The sequence below is a fragment of the Vicugna pacos genome, chromosome 5, assembly GCF_048564905.1.
Source record: "Vicugna pacos chromosome 5, VicPac4, whole genome shotgun sequence".
In the NCBI taxonomy this organism is placed as follows: domain Eukaryota; kingdom Metazoa; phylum Chordata; class Mammalia; order Artiodactyla; family Camelidae; genus Vicugna; species Vicugna pacos.
This window is the reverse complement of record NC_132991.1, coordinates 50,952,958-50,977,305: the sequence shown is the minus strand read 5'-3', so window position 1 is coordinate 50,977,305 and position 24,348 is coordinate 50,952,958. Positions and strand designations below refer to the sequence as shown.

General features: G+C 33.2%; 1 protein-coding gene across 2 annotated transcripts in view; it reads left to right on the top strand.

Annotated features, from left to right (window-relative positions):
- The window catches only part of CWC22 (CWC22 spliceosome associated protein homolog), a 55,107-nt gene that overhangs the window by 15,944 nt on the left and 14,815 nt on the right, over positions 1–24,348 (top strand). For both annotated transcript variants that reach the window (XM_006210224.3, XM_031678300.2), the window contains exons 2-13: positions 718–852; positions 5,135–5,202; positions 6,531–6,641; positions 9,223–9,468; positions 13,081–13,209; positions 14,621–14,789; positions 15,120–15,173; positions 17,052–17,187; positions 17,272–17,478; positions 17,571–17,633; positions 21,684–21,788; positions 23,085–23,166. In XM_006210224.3, the coding sequence (XP_006210286.1) occupies positions 826–852; positions 5,135–5,202; positions 6,531–6,641; positions 9,223–9,468; positions 13,081–13,209; positions 14,621–14,789; positions 15,120–15,173; positions 17,052–17,187; positions 17,272–17,478; positions 17,571–17,633; positions 21,684–21,788; positions 23,085–23,166 (1,397 nt within the window). In that variant the 5' untranslated portion in view covers positions 718–825. The remainder of the gene's footprint in view (positions 1–717; positions 853–5,134; positions 5,203–6,530; positions 6,642–9,222; positions 9,469–13,080; positions 13,210–14,620; positions 14,790–15,119; positions 15,174–17,051; positions 17,188–17,271; positions 17,479–17,570; positions 17,634–21,683; positions 21,789–23,084; positions 23,167–24,348) is intronic.

The window sequence follows — 24,348 nt, the reverse complement described above, 5'->3', positions numbered from 1 at the left end:
TAACTGTCAAGGCAGCATTTTTCAAAAATTACTAAGTTTTACTTGATAGATGGCTGTTGAAAGACATTTTATTTATGCATTAAACACTGATGACAAGATTTATTCTGAGCCAAGTACTTAGTTCTCATATATGCATGTAGCTGAAACCCTGTGTCTTTGATAGATCATGTTAAGACTTGATTAGATTATTCTTGTTCAGCACCTTGTATTTCCATATGGAGTGGAAATATCTGACTGATCATTATTACAAGAACATTGGATATTTCATTCTTAGTTTAAGTGGAAACATTAGATATTTCATACTTGGTTTGTTTATTTTCTCTTATATAATTGTTTTCTCTGTTCACTTTTTTATAATATCACAATATTGTTTTATGATGTAGGTATAGGTCTCACTCAATGAGAACATTTTGAATTAAGTTATCAGACATCAGTTATTAAAAACTTTTGTTCTTCTTACTCGTTAGAATACTTTCTGGTGCTTAATAAGCCTTTGTTATTACTGCTTTTTTGTTCAGAGTCTTTTATACTAATATGTGTTTTTTATACATTATTATATGGAACTATTTAAAGAGTTTTTTGAAATTTCATTGAATTATGAATTATATCTGTGCCTATTAAGAAAAATAAGGTGATCAAATGTCCATTGTGTGGGAATAACATATTTCACACACATTTTGTCAGTGTTAACAGAGCTTTCTTTGGTATATTTTACAGGTGACGTTTGCAGACAGAAAAAGTAAACTGTCAAGGAATTCAAACCTTTTGGTGCTTGTTATTTGGACCAGCTTAGGGAGTGTTTATCACGTCAGCTGGCAAGAGAAAATGAAAAGTAGTGTGGCACAAATAAAGGTAAGTGTTTGAAGCTTATAATAATGAACATAAACTTGTAGTCAGTTATCTATACTTTAAACAAAAATGCATTTATGTAATTAGGACATTAGAACCAGACAGTAGAGTGATATCATACACTCATCTACCTTAACACAATTTCATATGTAGGTACTTGGCCAGAAGGGAGTAATAGTGTACAAGTGGGTAGTTTAGAGAACATACAGGATGTGTGTGTGTATATGTGTGAATGAAGAAGGTACTCATGAGTGAGCATATGCCAAAGAAAAATAAATAACAAACGACAGGAAATTTCACCATTCTTCTCAAAAAGCATTCTTTCCTGAGTAAGCATGAAATGAAAGATATGTATCTCCATCCTCAGTTGGTCACAGTTCCTGCATGTCTTCCAGTGATCCTCTTGTTGCATATTTCATATGCATAAATGAGCTCTTTATTCTGTGCTGTATGTAATGTTAGACATTATACATTCATTTTTTTCAGCAAATATTCACTGAATTCTGAATGTGTCCCAGCGATCATTCTAAGCACCTTGGGTAAAATGGTGAACAAAACAAAAATCCTTGGTGTCATGGAGCTTGCATTCTAGTAGGGGAGAAAGAAAATAAATCATAAACTTAATAGCTAAGTGAATTATATAGTATGTTAGAGTGTTAAGGACTAGACTTGTGCTATGGAGGGAAAATATTGGGTAAGGTTGATCAGTAGTACTGGGAAGGTGCAGTTTTTAACAAGGAATACACATTGAAAAGGGGCTTTCTTGAGCACACACTTGACGGAGATAAGGAGTTAGCCATGCAGATGTCTGGGGAAGAGTGTGCCAGGCAGAGGGAACAACAAGATCAAAGACAAAGGTCTAGTGTGGCTAGACCAGAGCAGGTTATGAGAATAGTAGAATGGTAAAGGAGCACAGAGCAGTACAGGAACCAGCAACTCCAGCTGCTCCAAAACTGTTCCTCTGCTTGTGAGTGGCCTTGACAGGAAAGCAAACCATTCTACTTCCTTTTCTTTGCAATCGTGCAGATCTACAAGCCAATCTGTGTAGTCCATGGATCTACGCAGAGTCACATCATTTCCTGGGTCTTGGAGTCAGTAAAGGAGAAGGTCGATTTTTATTTGATTATAAAAAAAGACAGTTCTCCCTTCCCCTTCTCCACACCTCTGCACCCCTAAACCTACTTTAAAGAGAGTGGGTAGATGTGAGCTCCTTAACAGCTGGCATCAAGTATGAGGCTTGGGGTTGATAAGTGCTTAATAAACAAAATTGATACATTCACAGACCCCAAGGCAGACTCTGCTGCCATTTCTTCTGACCTCTTTTGAGTATGAGAAGACACTGTCCAACCTCCCTGCTTGGTAGACATCCAGCCTGTGCTTGCATATCTCCTTTGGCAGGGGGCTCACTTTTTCCAAAACTAGCCCCATCTGTCAGGAGATACCTTCATATAGTGTTGTGAAATCTTCCTCTTTGGGACTTGTACTCATTGAGCCAGCAACAGTTAAACAGTGAATTATGGGGCCTGTAGGTGGCTGACTCTGTGTTAGGAGCCAGGGACTTTGTGCAGAACTGACTCTTAACTAAGCCATGTTAGACAAGAGCACTCAGGTTTAGACTTTAACCCTTTTACACAGTGGGGAGAAGTGTTTAGTCATTCTCAGAACCCTCTTTCTGTTAGACTGTGCTTCTCATTTCCCTCTTGTGGTCCAGATGGGTCCTCTAGGGCATCCGCACAGCCTAGGAGGGAATGTCTTCAGTCAGCAGGCCCTTCACACTTATTGGCTAGGCCCTCCCAGCCAGTTCTCAGTTTAGTCTGCCTCCTTCTTTCCATTTTGCCATAAGCAAGTCCACTAACTGGGTTGGACCCATTCTTACCTCAGGTAAAGCTCAGGTCCTCTCTTGATGTTCTGATGCCTCAACTGTAAGTTTCAGGAGGCTCCAGCTGGGGATCCCTTGTTTTTCCATTGTGCCTTACTGTGGCTTCCTTAGCTATCTTGAAGCTAGCTCCCCACCTCTTCCAGCCCCTCCTCTCTCTTGCTCTTGAAGCCTTGTTCCTGAGCCTAATGGAAGTGCAGGCCTCTGGACACAGGCTCCCCGTTCCATTCACCTTATAACTGCTCTCTCTACATTGTCAGAGCCTACAGGTGACTGCACAGTGTACCATATTTGTTTCTCTTAATAAACAGTTTAGAGAATTTTTAAAGGTAATTTCGACAATATGTTATCTTCAACTACTGCTCTGACTTAAATAATCTAAACTCTGTGATAAGGGAAATAGGGAAATTCAAGTTATTATTATTTGACCCACACGTCAAAATTATTTTTCACTTAGTGAGATCTGCCTAAGCCCAATTCAAGTTCCCATTTATTCACCGTCACTCTCAGCACTCTGTACCACAGTGCTCATGATCTCCTGTTAGCACTTCCTGTATGTGCCAGTCATTTGTTAACTTGATCATATTTACAAAATCTTGATTCACGACTTCAGTATTTTTGGTTTCTCCCTCTTGGTCGCAACAGATGTTGCAGAGAGATGTTAAAAATCATTAGTACAGAATTGAAGCCTTCTCCCTAATGTAATCAAAATAATTGCCATGCCTTGTAAAAGAAAAGGTAGGCAGTGCAGTTTTATTCTCTCTCTCCTCCTTCCCCTCCTTCTCCTTCCCCTCCTTCCTGTTCTCCTCCTCCTCCTCTCTCTCTTCCACGTATAATCTGATGTGTTTAACTGTAAAGATCTTTAAAACCATCTCTCTCCCATAAGATCATAAGTTCCTTGAGGGTTTTTCCTATGCTTTGTATCCCCCAGAATGTCTACATGGGAAAGGCTGTGTCTTATAATAAATGTTTGGTGTTTCATGAGTTGAATGAATCCTGTGCTCTGTAGTTAATTTAGGATCTTGATGTCAAGTTTGATGGGAACCTATGTCATATATATTGAACAATTTTATTTAATTGTGTTGCTAAGTGAAATAATTTTTAAAACTTATTAGAAACAGGATTTTAAGATGTTTGCATTCAGTGTAAAATAGCAGTCAGACTGCCTACTTTAAATTATAAATTTTGGTCACATGCTTATTCACCAACATATATTAGTCTAATTAGTGTGTACTATTTAAGAAATTCAGTAGTTACAGAGACAGTTTTGGCAATTTACTTGTGATAATGTTTGACTCAAATTGCTACTAATTAGATAGTCATAAAATAAGAGGAAATTGAAGCTTGTTTACATTTCTTTGCAGTATAATTTTCTATTTTTAAATGTATTTTTCCCATTAAGGAGGCAAGCATGTAAGTATATGAAACAAGTTAGTCAGTATTTGAATTATTTTTTCTTTGATTTCAAGATTAGGATACTTTGAAAACATACTGTGTTTCCTTTCTTATAATTAAGTTAATTAAAATTATTTTAATTTTAAAAATAAGCTTATGAATATGAATGTTTTTATACCAATGGTTTAACAAACGTACCTATTTATAGAGATAAATATTTTGGCTTCTTCACTATATTTGGATTTTTAAATGAAGATATATTCTTAAACTGGATAGGTCATATCTCTGTCTCAGTGTGACATGTATTTTCAGTCTCATGTTACATCAAAGTTACTTGCTTGTATGTCTGTTATTTTTCAAAGGATTTGGCATAGGAGCTGCATTGTATGAGTCATGTTTTTTAAATTCTTTCAGCCTACCATAATGCCACACATGCCACATCAGACACTTGACTAATGTTTGCTGAGAACGAAGATGTGAATTTTCATAAATACATTAGAATCAGTTTCTTCTAGCTATGTATTTTATCTAGATTTAGTAACCTGGACTAACGTTGGTTTTTGCAAGCCAAAGGAAGTAAGAAGTTAAATGCAGTGTTATAAGACTTGGGCGCAACCACAGAAGTGTGCTGTTTTTAGAAAACCTCTGGCCCTTGGTTTTTCACCAGGAGAGGCCTTTGTAAAAATGATGTTCTATAAATTTATATCTTACTACATAGGAATAAAATATCAACAAAGTGACATTGGAAATTTGAGAATTATTTTCTTCTACCTTGAATTTTTTTGATGAAATAAGTATTTGATCCATAGAGAAAACAGATATCTGCCACAGACACTTACTTTGAATGACCTGCAAATTTCATTTTAATGTATGTAATGTAAATTATTATAGTTAAAAAACATTTTGAAATAATTTGTAAAGCACTTGAAATTTTCCAAGGTAAATATGTTATTGTCTATATGTTTTTTTAACAGAATTTTTTAAATGCCCCCTCCCCTTTTTTTCCTTTGACAGCATTCTTCTAATCATGACAGAAGGGAAAACTATAATTCGTATCAGAGGACCTCCTCTCCAGAAGACAGGTAAATAGTTTTATGTGTTCCAAATGCCATTTAAAATTTTTATAATAAATTTAAGAAATTATTTAGCTCTTAGATTTCTAATTTTGGGGTAAACAACTTCTTTTTGATGATTTTATAGGCAATATTACTTGAGTGGGCTTGAGAACAAATCATCCTTGAATGACTGTACTCAGAATTTCTAGTAATTAATTTTAGATTTTGTGGAATTTTTTAAGTGAAAGGGAATAATTTTAATGTCTCAAATACTAAACAGAATGAAAGTTTATAAAATGGAAAGCTGAGTTGAAATCACATTATTTTGAAGTGCTTTTACTGTTAATACTATCCTTTATGTTTACATAGCTCTTTATAGTTTCCAGAATGTTTTTATGTATGTTATGTCTTACCATTATTGTGTCAAGATCAAAGATCCAAAAGTATTACTATATTCATTCATAGTAGTACTTCAGTTATTTCAGTTAGTAAGCTTTGACTATTAAAAATGTTATAAAGGAAGAAGCATCCTCTAAACTTTCTTTCATTTGCCTGATCTCTTACTTTCTGTGTGTTTTTTTCGTATTTCACTCTGCTGTCTCTAAAACCTTTGCTTTATGAACATCAAGTTAATTGCTGTGGTTTACATCTACCTACTACCTTTCATCAATCACCTCCTCTCTATATGTAAAGAAAAACTCTGTGCACATACACATATGTATGTGTATGTATAAATTAATTGTAGATGTGTATATAAAACATGGATTATGTTACTGTGTAGATTTGTTATGTATGTGTGTATTTAACTTCTCTTCAGTTTCTCTGGTTTTATTGATTTTTAAGATTCAAATAACATCTCATGCTATCCTTGTTAATAATTTCAGTCCATTCTCACAGCTATCTAATAATGCATTTTTAAGAATAGCAGCTGATAAATATAGTCCTCTGGAGTGGACTTAAACTGGTCTTTATGGAAGCCAACTGATAAAATTGGTGTCGTTTGTTCAGAACTGATAAAATGAGCCAACTAAGCAAAAGTAGTTATTTGGAGGATAGCCTTTTTCCTGTTAGTTATATATGAAATGCAGCTGTATACCTTTCACTGAAGACAATATGAATCAGGATGTCAAGTTTGGTTAAGTGAATTCCAGTAGTTGTTTTGTCATACAAACTGAAAGCTTTTATAATCACAACTAAATGAATGGTCATCAACAAAATGAGCTGTTTTTTAAAGACTGATAAGACTTCGTTTAGTCATAGAGTTGCTTCACCATTACCAATATATGACTTTCCTAAGTATTTATAACATTGTTATTTTCAACTTATAATTTTGGTTTTCTGATTTTACATGTTAGGTACACAGAACAAGAAAGATCCCCTCGGGATAGAGATTACTTTGATTACAGCAGGTCAGATTATGAGCATTCAAGAAGAGGACGTTCTTATGATGGTAGCATGGAGTCACGGTTAGTCCTAGAAATTTTAACTGCAGAAGCATTATATTTGTTTAAATTTTTGTTGTGCTTTATAATTATTGCAGCTAGTATTAAATGGATATTTTTAGGTGCCAGGCTTTCTAACAAGGACTTAATGTGAGTTAACTTCTTGCAGTAAGTATACGTGTGTTTTATAGATGAAGAAAATGAGACCTAGAGAAGTTCAGTCATTTGTTCATGTTTTAGAAGCGTTATCAGTGGCAAGTCCAGGTCTGTCTGACTCTAGAGCCCAAGCTTTTATTCACTATAGTGTACTATGTGAGGAGTTGGCTTATATGAGCTTTTGAGATCCTTTACTAACTGAGTGAAAGTCGTTTATATTATATGACATAAAGTGGGCTAAATTTACTTACCTACATAATGGCAGAGGAATGTTCAGAATGAAGGTACAAATATGTAGTTTTTATCTAAGTATAAATTATTCTTACTTGAGTCTTGAAGAACTTGAGTACCCACCTTGTTAGTTATCCAGTTTCAAAAACTTGTCTGCTATGTTTTATTGTTCACCTAGTTCTGTATCCTTTTTGATGTCTCGTATTAGCCACTCCATGACCACCAAGGCTATATACCCCACTAGAATTTTGATCAAACTTCTCTGCAGTTTGGAGCTAAACCCATTATATGATACCTGCAGCCAAAATTTCCTTTTCACTCTTACTTACTTTCTAATGTATACCCAATCCTTAAATGTCAGATTAATTTAACCTCCAAAAGCCAGGCTCATCTCCCTGATGGCACTTAATAAGAGCAACTTCTACTAACATAATTGGTGAGCTGGGCATTCTGTATACTTTCTCAAATACTGTCAAAACTCTTACATACTAGATACTATTTCTCAAAATTTACATACAAGGAAACGGGTCTGAACTGATTGAATTACCTGAGGTTGCAGTTAACCCATCTGGTAGCTGATGAAACTGGGATTTGAGCTCAATTCTGACTCCAAAGCAAATGGTTATTTCCGTAATCCCTGACTGTATTACTTCACTGTAACTCTGTTTGGTCCAATGTATGTGTATAAAGTCGATCCACAAAGTCACACTGTGAAGTAAGCAGGTTGTGTACTATGTAGAATAGAAAGGCTAACAGTACAAAAACTCTTGAAGAGAAATATTTCTGTTCAGACTCAGAAGACTCTGTTACTGCTACACGCTAAAGGAATAAGCACTGTAACTGTAAGGACAGGATTTTACCAGCCAGTGAGCAGCCTACCTAGTGTCTCTTAAAAGAGTCATAACCACCATCAGTAAATTCCTTCTGTAGCTACTCTCTTGGAACATGTTACACCTACGGTAAGAAGCAACTCAACTGCAAATCAGTGTCTAGATTTCACAGCACCTGCCTTTGACTAACTGGGGTTTCTGTTTGGAACCACTTTTTGCCCCTACTGTTCATGTTATATTAGTACAATACAGACTGTTTCCTCATGGGAAGTCACTGGGGTCTCTTCAGTTTTTAAGCAGTTGCTCCACAGCTACCTGAGGAGGCGAGTGCTTTTCTCTCTCCATGTAGGGTTTATTAATATAGACTATCTCAAATATACTTTCTAGATTTAACTAAAATCAATTGAGTGGTTTCTTGGTAATGCACTGATAAAATGACACTTGTTTTTACTTACTGGTTTGTATAACATACTTGTTTGTATTCATATAACTCATGATTGTGCAAAGCATGAGCAGAGTAATCTGAGTTTCTAGGTAGTATATGTAAAAAAAACAACCAAGTGGACAAACTCCTCTCTGGAGAAAGATAGCAGAAAGAAAGAATTCATTCTTTCTTGCTAGTTCTTGGTAGTTTCAGAGAACAATACCCTGATTGCTTTAAAAAATCAATATTGTGGTTGGAAAATTGTTGTTTGTTTTTTTTTTTTACATTGTCTCAAATAACCACAGGCTTCTGGTATTCTGAGATTTATAGTAAAAATACCAGTTCTATCAAGAAACAGTGTCAAAAATTATAGTGTTTTTAATAACATTTGTACTCCTAAATTGCCATTATTGGAGATAAACTCTGGTTTCTTCTGGTTTTATCACGTACATCACAGGCCAGTTTGTCTTCTTAAAACACTATTTTCATGTCACTCTCCCACTCAGAAACTGTTGAGGATTCCTTATCACCTCCAGAGTACAAAACTTAAAGTCTCCTGCTTGTCTTTTAAGATTTCATAGTCTGAATAGAACTCATCTTTCCAACTACTGTTACACATGATTCTTTATTGTTTCTGCTCATTCTGGTCTAAACATCCTTGCTCAGTTTTTCAGGAGTTATTTTGTCTTGTACTGGTTGCAGAATGTTATCCTGTCTTCCTCCACCCCCATCGCCACCTTGCCCCCAGTGTAAATCCTGTCAAGCCTTGAAGACCTAGTTAAAGTTACATTTTGTCTGTGAGGTACTTCCCCATTCCAAACCACTTTTCCTTGTCTGAATTTGTGACCTCCAAATGGTCTCACTCATTTGGTATATAGTTCATCTAAGAATGTAATTTGTATTGTCTTTTCTCTGTTAAAAAAATATATATATCTTTATATACATCTATCTATCTATCTTACAGAAGCAGAGACCGAGAAAAACGCAGAGAAAGAGAAAGAGATATGGATCGGAAAAGATCCCGGAAATCTCCATCTCCTGGGAGAAGCAGCCCAGAACCATCAGTAATCCAGAGTTCATCTGCTCAGGATGAACCTACTACAAAGAAGAAGAAAGAGGAGCTGGATCCTCTCCTTACTCGCACGGGTGGAGCATATATTCCTCCTGCAAAGCTCAGGATGATGCAAGAACAGATTACTGATAAAAACAGGCATGTCAATGTCATTAAGTATACAAGGTTTTATCCCTATTGCAAAAAAATCAACTATTGTCCAGTTAACCTTGACTGTTAGAAATTGCATGAGTCCACAGTGATAGAGACTTCAAATTGGACTTCTTTGCTCCCTACCTTCAGAAGCTCCATTGGGGCCTTGCTCACTGTTTTCCCTGACATGAGCTCATAATTTCTTTATTGTTTTGCATGAATGAATTGAAAAGTTTGAGGAAAGATCACTATCTTTTTTTTAACTATTTTTAAACTATTCTTTTTATAGTTGCATGCCTATTAGTAGTATCCATTTTTCATTGATAATCAAGAGTACTGTTGATATTCTAGAACTAGAATGGATCTTTCCAGTTGTATCAAACCAGGAGTTGGCAAACTTTTTCTGTAAAAGGCCAGATAGTAAGTATTTTAGGCTCTGTGTATAAGGCCATATAGTAAATATTTTATGCTTTGTGCATTATTCCGTCTCTGATACAGCTACTCACCCTTGCCATTGTAGTGAATACAGCCATAGATGTAACATTTAAACAAATGAGGGTGGCTGTGTTTCAATAAAGCTCTGTTTAAAAAAAAAAACAGGCTGTATACTGCATTTGGCTCTTGGGTGTGGTTGCCAGCCCCAGTACTAATCTGTGAGACAAAGCTGAAAGTTTTCCCTTTTCCCGCCTTTTCCTACCTAGACCATAATATCTTAGACTATAGTTTTTTTTGGTACACCAAGGCAGACACTCAAATTTCATGTATGACCATTCAGTCTTTAAGTACCTTTTCTTCCCTTTTCAAAATAGTTGGGATGGTGAGGAACTATGTAGGAAGCGCAGCTAAGTTTTCAAGACCTTTTTCTCTAGTAGAATGAGATAGTAACCAGGAAAACTGTGGTCAAGATTGAAATGATCACTCAATTGCCAGGTAGTCAGTAAATGGTTAGGATAGAGGGTAGCTATGCTTTAAGGAAAACAGATTCCTGGTGAGTCAAGAAAGTCTTCCCACATCTTTCTTGAGTATTTTAATGGCAACTTGAAAGTACTTGAGAACCTTATATAAATGAAATCTAAATTTGTTACAAGAATTAGCTTGAAGTAGAAACGTCATATACATAAAATAAAGAAAAATTTTTGAAGTAAAATTTAAAAAATTTGTGAGGTAGGAGGGGACTTTTAAATGACATTAAATTTAAAACTAATATGTAAGTTTTTCTTGATGTGTCATATTCCAGCATTTGGTAGTGATGCCTGGAGTGTTAGTTGAGAAGGGATTTGGAGCTGGCTTCTGTGGTTTGTGGGAGCTTCATGATCATGTAGGCATTCTGGGAGCATTAGTAAGAAGTATTTATTGTCTCTAATCCAGTCCAAAGCAGTCCTAATTGTAAAAGACCCAAAACATTGTTAATCCAAGTCATACTTCTTTATAGATAAAGTGGGCAGAAAAGAGTCCACAGTATATGCAATTTTAAACAGATTCTTGGAAGATAATTTTATACACATTTGAACTCTGTTTATAGGATGTAAAGGAGACAGAAGTAGAAGTTGTAAGAGTAGTCTGTTTGCTTTCAGGAGATACTAAATCAGATTAATTATAGGTTTCCTAATTACGAAGTACAGTTGTACTTGATTATAGACTTTTGACCAAAGTTTAATAGGACAGTTTGTGATTATGTATCAACAGTATCTTATTGATCAGGTTCATTGTTAAGCCATAGATCTTATTTCTCTAGACAGTAGCATACTAAAGGGTTGAGGGTAAGTAGGAGTGTTCCACCTTGGATGCAGACAGTAAGGGGATATATATATAATTACAGAGAATTTAGAAAGGGTAATAAAATTAACTGCAAGTTAACTGCAAATCAGTCTGCTTTTTGTCTCCATTGTCTGCTGAGAAGAGTGTCAGTGATAAAATCCTCTTCCTCCCCAGGGCAGACAACTCTTACTACCTCTCCTTAATATACCACTCCAGAACAGAGATTCTTAACCTACAGACTCTTAAGAGGTCCATGGGTAGAATTCAGGCAGTCTGTGAATGTGAACAGAAAGAAAATTGCATCTTTATTTTTATTAATCTAATTTAGCATTTCTTTCTATTAGGAATTTAGGCAACAGACCATAGTATTAACAGATTATTTGTTACAAATACCTCAAAATATTGTTTATGCTACTTGTAAATTAAAGATGCCTAACACTACTTGTCATTTAATGTGCTAAAGAAGCATGTAGAATACTATATCAAATTTCTGTTCTTTCCATGGTTTGAAAACTGTATTTCAGTATGATTGGTATCCTTTGTAATCCCATGTATTTATATATATTATTCTAATAAGTTCATTACCTTCGCCAGCCTGACAGAGAGGTATAAGAAAGAGGAAAAGTTAGGACTTTCGGCAGTTGAAATCATATTCACAGAGAAATAATCATAAAAAACCATAGCATTTTAGAACTTTAGAAGACCTTAAATATTAACAATTTCAACCTAGAGAAACCTGGTTAGACTAAATAATTTACCTAAGCTCTAAGTTAAAAAACAGCATAGCCATCTAGCATTTAGCTGATATATCTGTGAGACTACTGCCCAAATATAGAGATGTTCTTTAAAATACTTAGAATAGTCTTTCAGCCCATGATTTCATATGACTCCCCTTTCTTGTAATTAATACTATTTTTTTATAGTTTAAAACATTTAATTTTGTTTTCTCTGTGATGCTTTTATGAGAAGGGACATAATAACAATTTCCTTTTTATGGCTTATATTTAAATATTTCATAATTATTATTTAAAATAAAAAATAGTTGCTTTTACTTTAAAACAAAAATAGTACAGATGAACTTATTTGCAAAACAGAAACAGACTTAAAGACGTAGAAAACAAACTTATGGTTACCAAAGGGGAAGGGAAGGGGAGGGATAAATTAGGAATATGGGATTAACAGATAAAACACTACCATATATAAAATAGATAAACAACAAGGATTTACTGTATAGCACAGGAAACTACATTCAGTATCTTGTAATAACCTGTAATGGACAAGAATAAATTATACACACACACACACACACATACATACATAAAATCAAGTCACTTTGCTGTACACCTGACATGAGCACAATATTGTAAATCAACAATGTACTTCAATTTCAAAAAATTTCCTTTGAATACAAGTTTAAGTAAATTAATCAATGTAAAGGAAACATGTATTGAATCTAACTAATAAATGTTATAAATTACAGTATACATGGACATAGAACAAAATGTTACCTTACATTATTTTATGATGTTATTAAAGGGAATTAGTCTGTATATGAGTATCATGTATACAGAGAATCAAATATGGTTTAGGATGTAATTTGTGTGCCCAAATGGTCATATATTGTACTGCATTTTGGGTCATTTTGTGAAAATAATGTTAAAAATGCAGGAGTGAGGTTATAACTCTGTGGTAGAACGTGTGCTTACTGTGCACAAGGTCCCAGGTTCAATCCCCAGTAACTCCATTTAAAAAAAAAGAAAAGAATGTTAAAAATTAAGGAATAGTTAGTATTTTTTGTGTCATTATAACCTCTTGATTGTTGACTAAGTTTTCATCTTTATTAAAATCAATTCTTTTTAGCTTAGCATACCAGAGGATGAGCTGGGAAGCCCTAAAGAAGTCCATCAATGGTCTGATCAACAAAGTCAACATTTCCAATATCGGTATTATTATTCAAGAACTTCTTCAAGAAAATATAGTTAGAGGAAGGTAAGCATCAGCTATTTTATTTGTAGTGTTATATAGCAGTTTTTCAAAGGAACATAACATCTACACGAACAGTAATCATTAACTTATTTTACTGCTTCATTTTAAAGGTAATTGAGAATATTTATTTAAAATGCAGTTCTTGTGAAAATGTAAGCTACCAGAAATAGCTTGTACTCCACGTTAGAGGTTGTATGGAGTTTTTACTTTTTGAGAAGCTTTGATACCGCATAATGATTTATGCACAGATATTTGTTTACTGACTACTTCCAATAATTAAACTCATGAAGAATAATGAAAATTTACTTGTATATACATAAAAGAGCTACCTCAAACCAGTTTTATTATTTTAAAATCTGAAGGCTCTTTTCCCATGTCATTTCTTAAGACCTTGATTCATCATCTCAAAACCGTTGGAAATGCGAAGGTGTAGCAGGTTGTAGGGATTAGTAAGGTGGCAAGGAGGCAACCACTGTCCTCAAAGATTAGGCGGTTGCTCCCATTTTACTCAGAAAGAAGCAGACTCAGGAACGTTATAAGGGTAGCTTAAGACCTTACAATTTGTAAACTGAGTTCTCTTTTCTCGTTTCCTACTCCAGTGGTTCAATTGTCATACCTAAACCTGGTAACAATTAAGACATTGTTTTCCTGCCTTTTGGCAATCTAGTAATTAATTACTTATCATTACATTGCTGAAAATAAGTCTTCAGTTAGCCTACTTTGTATCTCTCTTCTTATCAAATGTATGTAGAAACATGTCCATTTCAAAATGAGTTAGAAGGTAGAACCTTTTATTTTCCTGTCATTGTTTGAGCATTATTCTTGTAATGCTTTGATTTGGCTTTATCTCTCTTAGGAGAATTCCAAATTTTCACTTATTTTTGCTAACAGAAGACTTAAACCTGTCATTAAAGAAGGAAACCACTCAAATTGGTCTTTAATCACAGAATTCATTTCTATGAATATTGGGCCCATAATGGAAACTTCACATTAAGTCTAAGTTCAGTTCTTTTGAAGCAGGTCTTTTCTCCCTTAACCTTTTGGATAATGTTAAACAAATTAATATAAGAAGTTAAAAACTCAAATTCATGATTAAATGTAATGAACAGGAGCTGGAAAAAAGGAATTATATTTATAGAGAAAAATTGGGGGGAAAAGTTGTAGTAAAATCTCTTTTACAAAAGCACAGATTGAAGCTTTGTTTTCTCAAAAACAGTTTTTATTTAATAGTAAGACAAAGTCTTCCCCTAAGTAAGAGTGGTAAAAATTTAGTCCTAATTTAGCTTTTATGATGATTTACACGGGAGTAATATGGCTGGATTTTTTTTTTTAAACTGGACTTAAAATTGAGGGTTTTTTTCCTTCTAATTAAATTGGTGATTATTGTTGACTACTTTTTTTTTCTCTTAATCAGAGGCCTGCTATCCAGATCTGTTTTGCAAGCACAGAGTGCTTCTCCAATCTTCACTCATGTTTATGCAGCATTAGTGGCAATTATCAACTCAAAATTTCCACAAATTGGAGAATTAATCCTCAAAAGGTTAATTCTTAATTTTCGAAAAGGCTATCGAAGAAATGATAAGGTATATATAATGGGCTTGTAAGTAGGCTGCTACGGGGCAGACTGATAAACCAGTATCAACTGTAGTTGATAAAATTGCATGTTTCATGAGAACTTTTTTTTGTTCTCGTAAATATCCGTGGCCTCTAATAAGGAGCAACAAAAATGATGGCTGTAGCTGTTGAATTATAACTATTTAGCCAGAAATGGCACTCTTTCATACGTTTACAAGTAAAAATTACCTTGTGTGTTACATATTTTAAATAAAGTGTGTAAAGTGTGTAGATTCTATAGTTAAATGAAAATCAGTTTTAGTTTATAGATTTACTTTGTCTTTACTTTCCCTTCTCAGCCACTTTGTTTGACAGCTTCAAAATTTGTGGCGCATCTTATTAACCAAAATGTGGTAAGTAATTATTTTTAAAATTTGGTGTCATTCAGTGGCATTACACTATAGGATTGATGCCATTACAGTGACATATCTTTGTTTTGATTTATAGTCCTCTGGAAAAGTATCTTGAATAATATTTTACCTTTAGAACCATGAAAAATGCATTTAGTATTTTTTGATATAAAGAGGAACTTAGAACAAGAGTTTTATCAAACTGATCTCTTAGTATTGTACGTGGTTACTTAACTACAGATAGTTTCTTCAAATAATGTAGTTTAATTGTTTTTTTTTTAAGTTGCTATCTCTTCCACTTCCTTCCCCTGTTCCTAGTGTTCATGAGAACCTAACAGCTGATATTCTACACAAAATACTATTCCCTACAACTGCGTAGTATATGCATATATATTCATATGTATAACTATATAGTATATGTAGTATTTATCTTTTCTTAGAATCAATTTATAAAATATAGTAGATTAAATTTAATCTGTTTTAAATAAACAGATAATTTATTTTATAGTTCAATTTGTGTTTATTTTATATTCATCTACTATTTGAGAGTTTTGATTTAGCTTCATTTTAAACATGAAAATACTAAAATTACTCTTGTTCATACTCAGAGGTTTCCTTCAGATACCATTTTTTAATTATATCTATACATAAGAAGAAGAATTTTTAAAGTCATACTTAATTTTATTTCTCTAACATTAAATAATATTTTAATCCTTTCCTATATGAAATTCTTTCCAGTGTTCACTTTTAGAAGCCTTTTAGATTTTAACCTAGTTATTTGTATTATTAGAATGATAATTTTCTACTTAAAATCATGGAAACTTTATTTCACATGTCTCTAAACCTAATTTCACAGTCTATAACAACACAGATAATATGTTTCAGTTTTTGAATGTATATTACACTTACATTGGAGATATTTTTGGCATTGTCACAAAACAGTTAAAGTGATAAATATTTCATATCTTCCAAACTGTGGTACAAAGCAGTATTATCTTGTCCTGATGTAAGACTGTTTAACCTCTCCCGCCTTCCTAAAATAAAAGCAGTATATATATTTTTGATGTTGTACTAAGTGTGAAGAGGATATTTTTCCGAGTGGAGATTTAGACTTTGTCTCTCCCCATCTTAAATAAGTGTCTAATTTTTAAAAGGCATATAAATGATGTTTTGAACATGCTTCCTAAGTTCATTTTCTTTCACAGCAAAGCTTCTCAGTATTTTATTCCCTCTCCTTACCTGGCATTGTTTATAAAATTCTAAATTTTGACCATGGCCAGTATAAAGAATTTGATTTAATTTAAAAAGCATTCACAACTATCATTGCAAACAATAAACTACTAGAAAGATATTTTTTGAGAAAGTATTCATGTAACTTAAGAGCTACTTGGTAACAGAGTTGCTGATAGAATGATTGGGAAATGGGTATAGAGTTGTGGTCATAAAGGAGGGTCTTATAAAAAGAATCATATACTGTTCTTCATATGGTGATTATGAAATACCTTAGATTCAAAATTAATAAATGATTTTTAACTTGTATTTTGAGATAAGTTATGGCATATTATATAGATAATACATATTTTTATATAGAAAATATAAGAATATTTCTTCTGGAGATAATCAAATTGTTGTATTCAGTGTAGTAAATTAAAAATTTTGGAAAAATCATCAGGAAATTCTTCACAGATGCATAACGGAATAAAAGAAAAAGTGTATCCTATGTTTAGAGTATTTTTATATACATTATGAAACTTTGTTCATCATATGTACAATATTATCACTGCAAAAACTAGATTTACTGATTTTTTAAATTACTATCAATAGTATATTAATTGTATGTAAAGCATTGTCTCTATTCTATATGTCTTCATTCTATTTAAGGCACATGAAGTTTTATGCTTAGAGATGCTCACTTTGCTTCTGGAAAGACCAACAGATGATAGTGTTGAAGTAGCTATTGGTTTTCTCAAGGAATGTGGTCTCAAATTAACCCAGGTGTCACCAAGAGGAATCAATGGTAAGTGTGTATTCTTGGCTTGATACTGAGCTCTTGTTTGAGGATTATAATATATATTGCTTATTTAATTATCTTTCTGTTTAGCTATATTTGAACGCCTTCGAAACATTCTCCATGAGTCTGAAATTGACAAAAGAGTTCAGTATATGATTGAAGTCATGTTTGCTGTACGGAAGGATGGATTCAAGGACCACCCTGTTATCCTAGAAGGGCTTGACTTAGTGGAAGAAGATGATCAGTTCACCCATATGCTCCCTCTGGAAGATGAGTATAATCCAGAAGATGTTCTTAGTAAGTCAGGGGTGAGTGTTGGGAAGTGTAGTGCAAACAAATGTAAATACAGAAAATAAACACTAACTTAACTTTTAATTTATTTTTTTAAGATGTTTTCAAGATGGATCCTAATTTTATGGAGAATGAAGAGAAGTACAAAGCTATTAAGAAGGGTATGTAGATTTTTGCAAAATAATTTCTTTTGGATAAGTAGAAGCAATTTATATAATTATATAATACTGATAGAAAGGTACAGCTCCCTTACCCCCACCTGTTGAAATCTTTGCTCTTATGAAGCCATTCTCTTCACTGTTTGCCCATGTATTATATTTCTAATGCTTATCTGTGGTATTACTTCATTCTAAATTATTTAGCTCATTTATCCTCTCCTTTTTCTATTTTAAATCATACAACTCTTAAGTTCTGTTCCTTTTAAGAAATACTCATTTATTACTGGTGGCCATTATTAAATTCACTACCACTTAAGAATTACTGCTTAAATTGCCACCCAATTTAATATTCAGTTAAGTGCTATACTTTATTATAGAATTCTATATATTATTATTTCTTGAGGGCAGGTTGATATCTTTCTGATGAAATCAGTCACCATGTTATATATAGTATTGGTGCTTAATAAAGGGATAAATTGATTATTATCATTTGTACATCAGAAGTATTTTGTAAGCACTATCTTTATACAGACATTGGTTTGTATTTTGTTTTTGCCATTACTAGCTAAGTGACCTAGAACAAGATACTTGTCTGAGTTAAGGAGTAAATGTTACTTGTTTGTGTAAAATACAGTGCTTTGTATTGCCACAGAGCATGTATTTAGACATTGATACTGTTTTTTTCACATGTGTTTCATTATTTTTCTTTTAAAGTTAATATTCAGAGCCATTTATGTCATTCTATATTCTATTATATAATTATATTTATTATTTTATACATCGTAATTATGTAACAATTCTATAGTTTTATTTCTCTTAAGTTGTGATTTTACCTGAGTAATACTTAAAATTCTGAAAGCTCCTCAGAAGAGAGAGCAGAGACCTAGACCTCTGTCATCGCCTGCATTCTGTGCTCTAGTCAGGCTTAGATGTGGAATGTTGAAGAGGAAAGTAGAGGTGTAAGAAGCTTCCCCTTTCTATACATTGGCCTAAAAATCTGGGCCAATAAATAGATTTCTTTCCTTAGATGCTGTTTTTCTTTTATAACTTTTGTTTCCAAATAGGGAGAAACCCCTTAAACCCACTTTCTTCTTTTCTTAGGAACTTTTATTACAGTCTCCATGAAAGATGCTACATGATTTTGTAGAATTCTTATACCTGGTACAATTTTTTTTTTTTAGCTTGGGAATTCCCCATCCATTTCTTTAGATGGTTGGCATTTGGCCAATGCCAGGAAAGTAGTTTTATTACAGCACTGCTTAGAATCTGTGGTCTAAAAAGATCCCTTTACATTCTTAAAAATTATTGAGAACTCCAAAGAGCTTTTGTTTATGTGCGTTATACTGTTGAGATTTACTGATAAGGAATTAAAACTGGGAATATATTTTTAAAAAGAGCAATTCAAAAATAACAATAATAAACCTAGTACATGTTCACTTAAGTTTCATATTTTTATGAAAATAACTATAACACAAATTTAAGAAGAAGAAAGGCATATTTTATATATTTTGTACAGTTTAATGTCTTGCTTAATAGGAAACAGTTGGATTCTCATATTGTTTCTCATTTCAATCTGTTGCCATAGGTTGTTTTGATTGAAATATGTGAAGGAAATTTAGCCTCACACAGATATGTAGTTGGAAAAGGAGGAGTATTTTAATAGCCTTTTCAGAATTATAATTGTGTATATTCCTCCTTAATCTATGTCGATTAATATTTAACAACTAGTAGTTTCTTAAAGATTAACTGTACAGTAAAACCTGAAGCAATGTTCTTGGGTTTTCATACATTGTTAGTATTAGAATTCATTGCCCTGTCACTTTGAATGGATCTTTTACCAAGGCATGATTTTGTAACATGTTGCATTGGTCATTTGGAAAATACTGATTCACTGAGTTATTCACATCTTCCAAGTTTTATTATGTTGACATTATCAAAGTATTAATATATCAAGAAATCACATTTATTCATATTACCTACCACCTATATTGTCAGAAGAGTCTAAGGATTAGAAAGTTCCCACACTCACAGGATTGGCCTCAAGTTTTCCAAAATCCTGCTTTTCTATCTGAAGAGTCTCAATTTTATCATCGTGGCAAATACTGTTGGTTATTTTCCTTGAAATGACAGTTTCACTTTGTTTATATTTGAGAAAATGGTAAATACCTAACAACTCTAGTTTGCCTGCCATCTTTCAAGTAAAAATGAAAAATATAGCTAATTCTTCTTCAGTTCAGTCACCCAAGTGCCTTTCCTTGAAATAACCCTCACCGGTATACATCTGTCTTTAAGGAAGTGCTATATATGAACTTAATATTTTCTTAATCAGACTGTTATAAATGACTATACACAAGGGCTAAGATTTAACAGAATTAATAATTTTCTATTTTTTCTTCAGGGCATTCTTAAATGAAACTGGTTTGTGTGTGTGTGTGGTTTTTTTCTCCCCAGTACAAGAATGTGGCAGTAAGTAGTACAGTGACAGTACAGTTTGATGCCTTGATTTGTGTTCAGGATGCAGCAAGTTTTAACCATCATTGCTTTTGCATCATCATTTCAGATGTCAGCACAGTGAAAAGGCAGATAGTATCTTGGTATTATTAAGAAATAGTTTTGGACTCACAGACCATTCTTTGAAACCATTGCTTTATTCAGTTAATGAAATCAAGTTGTCATTGCCTAAGTGATTTCAGTAAGTAGATCGATCCTAAAGTGAAGAGATGAGGGGAGGATGATGTAAACGACTAGACAATCCATTTGACCTTCATTGTTTCATAAAATGTTCTTCTAGAGCTGTCATTAAAAAAAAACATGGCCACAGCAGGAAGTGGGCACAGCTTTAGTAATTAGCACCTTAGAGTGACCCAGGTGTACTTGTGTTTTAGGTCTTACCGCATTTGGGAAAACAGCAGGAGTGCCTGTCTTCCTACTATTGAATACTAAATAGTTTCCACTTTTAAAGGTCTGTGTAAAGTGTGTTATATAACAATAAACTAGACACTTCAGATCATTTCTTAAAATCACATTTGTTAGAAATAAGATTGGTATGTCAGCTGAGGGCTGAATGACAACTGTCCATTTTTATAAAGTGATTTGTTTCTCATAGTTTGAAATTCTCTGCTAACATTATTATATGTGGCACCTGATTTATACTACTTAGTTAAATATAAAGAAATTAGAATTTTTCTAAAAATTAGTTGCCCCCAAAACTGTATTAAAACTTGTCTGATTATAATAAAAATGCAAAAGTAAATTGTTGGCCAGGTTCGTAAAATCTTTTGTCAGGCTGATGAAGCTCACACCATTGGACAAAATATGATTCTAGGTTTTGTCATTTGCTTACTATTAACATGATAGCTGGCCTTATGTAGTCTCTTATTTACATCACTGTTTTCATCCAGTTCTGAATGTGACTTGTATTTTAACGAGGTGATAATCCAATGAAGTACTCATCTTATCAGTTTTCTTAAATGCTTTTAAACTTCAGTTTCTGTTTTACATACAGAAATTCTATGGATTGATTGTAATGTTTATTTAATTGGTATACATTTTAATAAAAATCTCATTACTATTTATTTAAAGTGAATGCTAAATTAGGCAATTTTTCCTTCTCCTCTATGTTTCAAAAAACATTCTTAGCCTAATTCTTCTTTTCTGTATCTAGCCCAAGCTGTTCATGATAGATTATCTTCTTTCTGATGATGAACTTATAATATTTTGTCTCCAGTATGCTAATTTCCATTTCTAATGTATTTTCCCAATGTTCTTGCTCTTTTGGAAAACTTTCATCCACTTGTTCTTTGTTCTTCTCATGCTTTAGTTGTTTCATAGCCACTTTCTGTCTAGCAGAAGAATTATACATACGGCTCTCTCTAGTCAAATGAGTTATATTGCTCTGTGACTATGTAGGCAATAATATGAGGCCTGTGTGATCATCTTTGTTGGTTGCACACCACTGTGGGTTACAGTGAAGTGAGAATTATCTCCTCGGAATGGGACACATTTGTCTCTCTTGCTCATCAGTATTTTCCTAAACTTACTTTCTTCTTTTAGAAATTCTTGATGAAGGAGATAGTGACTCAAACACAGACCAAGATGCTGGAAGTAGTGAAGAGGAGGAAGAAGAAGAGGAGGAGGAGGGAGAAGATGATGAAGAAGGTAAAAGTACAGCTTACTCAAATAATACTGTAAAATATTCTCAAATTAATCTGATGTAATCCTCTAAAACAGTGATTCTCAGTCTATGGTGGGTTGGGAGGGATGCTACTGGTTTCTAGTAAGGTGAAGGCTAGGGATGCTGTTAAACCTCCTGCAAGTCACAAGACTGCCACCCACAACATAGTACTATCCAGCCCAAAATATCAGCATTGGCAAGGTTGAAAGACCCTACCCTAAAAGTATTAAACAAGGAAATTCATTTTTTAATATCAGTAATTTTAATTTGACACTTTATGTCTTTGATTATAAACTCTGAAAATGGTGCCTTCATGTTGAGTGCATGTGATTTATGTTACCTTGGCATGAATGTGACAGAAGAGAATGACTAGATATTTGCTCTTCATTTTGGAAAAATAGAGCGAGGAGGCCAAAAGCTGTATTTGTACAGAAGCAGGCATGATGTTGTACCTCTTCAGCTTGGTTATATTATTTCACAGGAAACTAAGCCCAGAACTTTATTTTGCTTAAGTCTCAGTTAAAACATCAGAACATACATACACTGGTTATTATTTACTTGTGTTACATATTTGAGAATATTAAACATATCTTTCCTTTTTAGGACATCATATATTTTAGTTCTATCTTAGAGTGTAATGTAATAGCTCTTCTACAACGTATTTTATAAAAATAAGTTTAATTCTTTCCAATGTCTTCCTTTTTTAAAACATCTCCTAACCATGTACTGCATTTAACTTGTGAACTTCTTTGTTTCATATGAAAATACTGTTCAAATGAAAGCTATTAAATATTTAAAGAAAGTTTTCATGTGTTAGATAAGAGAAAATTTTGAGAAATACTCATACTTGTATTGGGCCCATCCAACCTGTCATGATGATCCAGTGTACTCTGACACTGAACTTCTACCCATAAGTTACTGTTTTCTTCCAAATAATCATGATAGCTGATTATAAATATAGAAATAATGTTTTACCAAACAACAGCGGTAGTGCATCCTTTTATAATGTCTAAATGAGCAGGTAACACAGAAACTAAAATAATTTTCCTTGATGAGTTCTGGACTTCTTTGAGCTGACAAAACTTAACTAAAATACTCTAAAATATGGCAAAAGACTAGAAATGGTTACTTTGAATTCTACAAATATTCATTTATACTATAGGAAAGAGTATTTTTAAATTAGATTCTAAGTAGATTTACGAAAATATTGTATAGGGATACATTTTCAGTGCTTCACATTTGTTTTTGTGGTTTTATAATTTTGTTATATTTGATTTCAGGACAAAAGGTGACTATTCATGACAAAACAGAAATTAATCTGGTCTCATTTCGTCGTACAATTTATCTTGCTATTCAGTCAAGGTAAGATACTGTAGCTCAGTTGATCCTTATTTTCAATAGGGGGCAGACAAGGAAATGAGATTTTTAGAACCTGAAGGCAGAAAACTGGATACCACTGCAGGGATTCTCAAACTACCTGCTTCCCTACTCCCATCCTTCATCTACTCCCAAGACCCTGTTAATAGATTCCTACTGTTGGGTCTTCACTTCAAGAGCAAGTTTTCTTTACTTATTTAACTATCAACTAATTACATTTTTTTTAGCTATTTAGTCATTTCTTATAGTTAAAAATCACTAATAAAAACCTGGAAGCAATTCCATATTACAGAGCTAGCATCATACTTAATTGTGTGGTGGAAGGTTAACATTTAGTTTTTTTCTAACTTGGTTTCTAACTCTGGTTCTAAGCAGATAAACACCGTCGTGATAACATTTGGACACTGATTTGTTTTGCAGATGGAAATGAATATAAATGGAAGTAGGAATTAAACTTAGGAAGGTTTTGAGGACTCTCTGAAGTAATGTTAAGCAAGAACTACTATGATATTGTTAAAACAACCTATTCTCTTTGAAGGCTGTGAATTTGGTTTTAAAGAGGAATTAATGAAAATATTAAATGCTTAGTACAGCTGTCGTTTTGAATAGGAATCAACCTATTGATTTAGTGGGCCCAGTGTTGATATTTTACACTGGAGAAGGAATGTTTTCTCAGTTTTGTTTTGTTACCAAGTTTTGTATATTTCCATTTAGTATGATGTAATAGCAAAAATGATTCATAAGTGGGAGTCATCTTGTTTTCATTCTGTCTGAAAACTTTTTGGCTTAGATTCATCTTCAAAAAGAGAAATGTTAAACAGCAAAACATTGGTTAGAAATTTTTTTAGTTTATCCTTACATATTTCTTTGCCTTTCACATGAAAGAAAAAACTATTAAATTTTTTTTATACAAACTTAGAGTGGAAAATGAGAAATTTTTGTCATTGGTAGCTATTCTTAGAGTTTGACCTTTTATTTGTCCTTTTTTAAAAGAAATTCAGCAGTAATCAGTTGTAAACAGCAGGTTCACTGTTTTAATACTGTTATAATTTGAAGAGTTATGATGGAGCTCTTTGAATGATTATTTAAAAGAAATATGTTTTTTAGTTGAGCTAACCTCAGTAATCTCTGAATCACATACAAGGATTTGAAAAACTATAACATTAG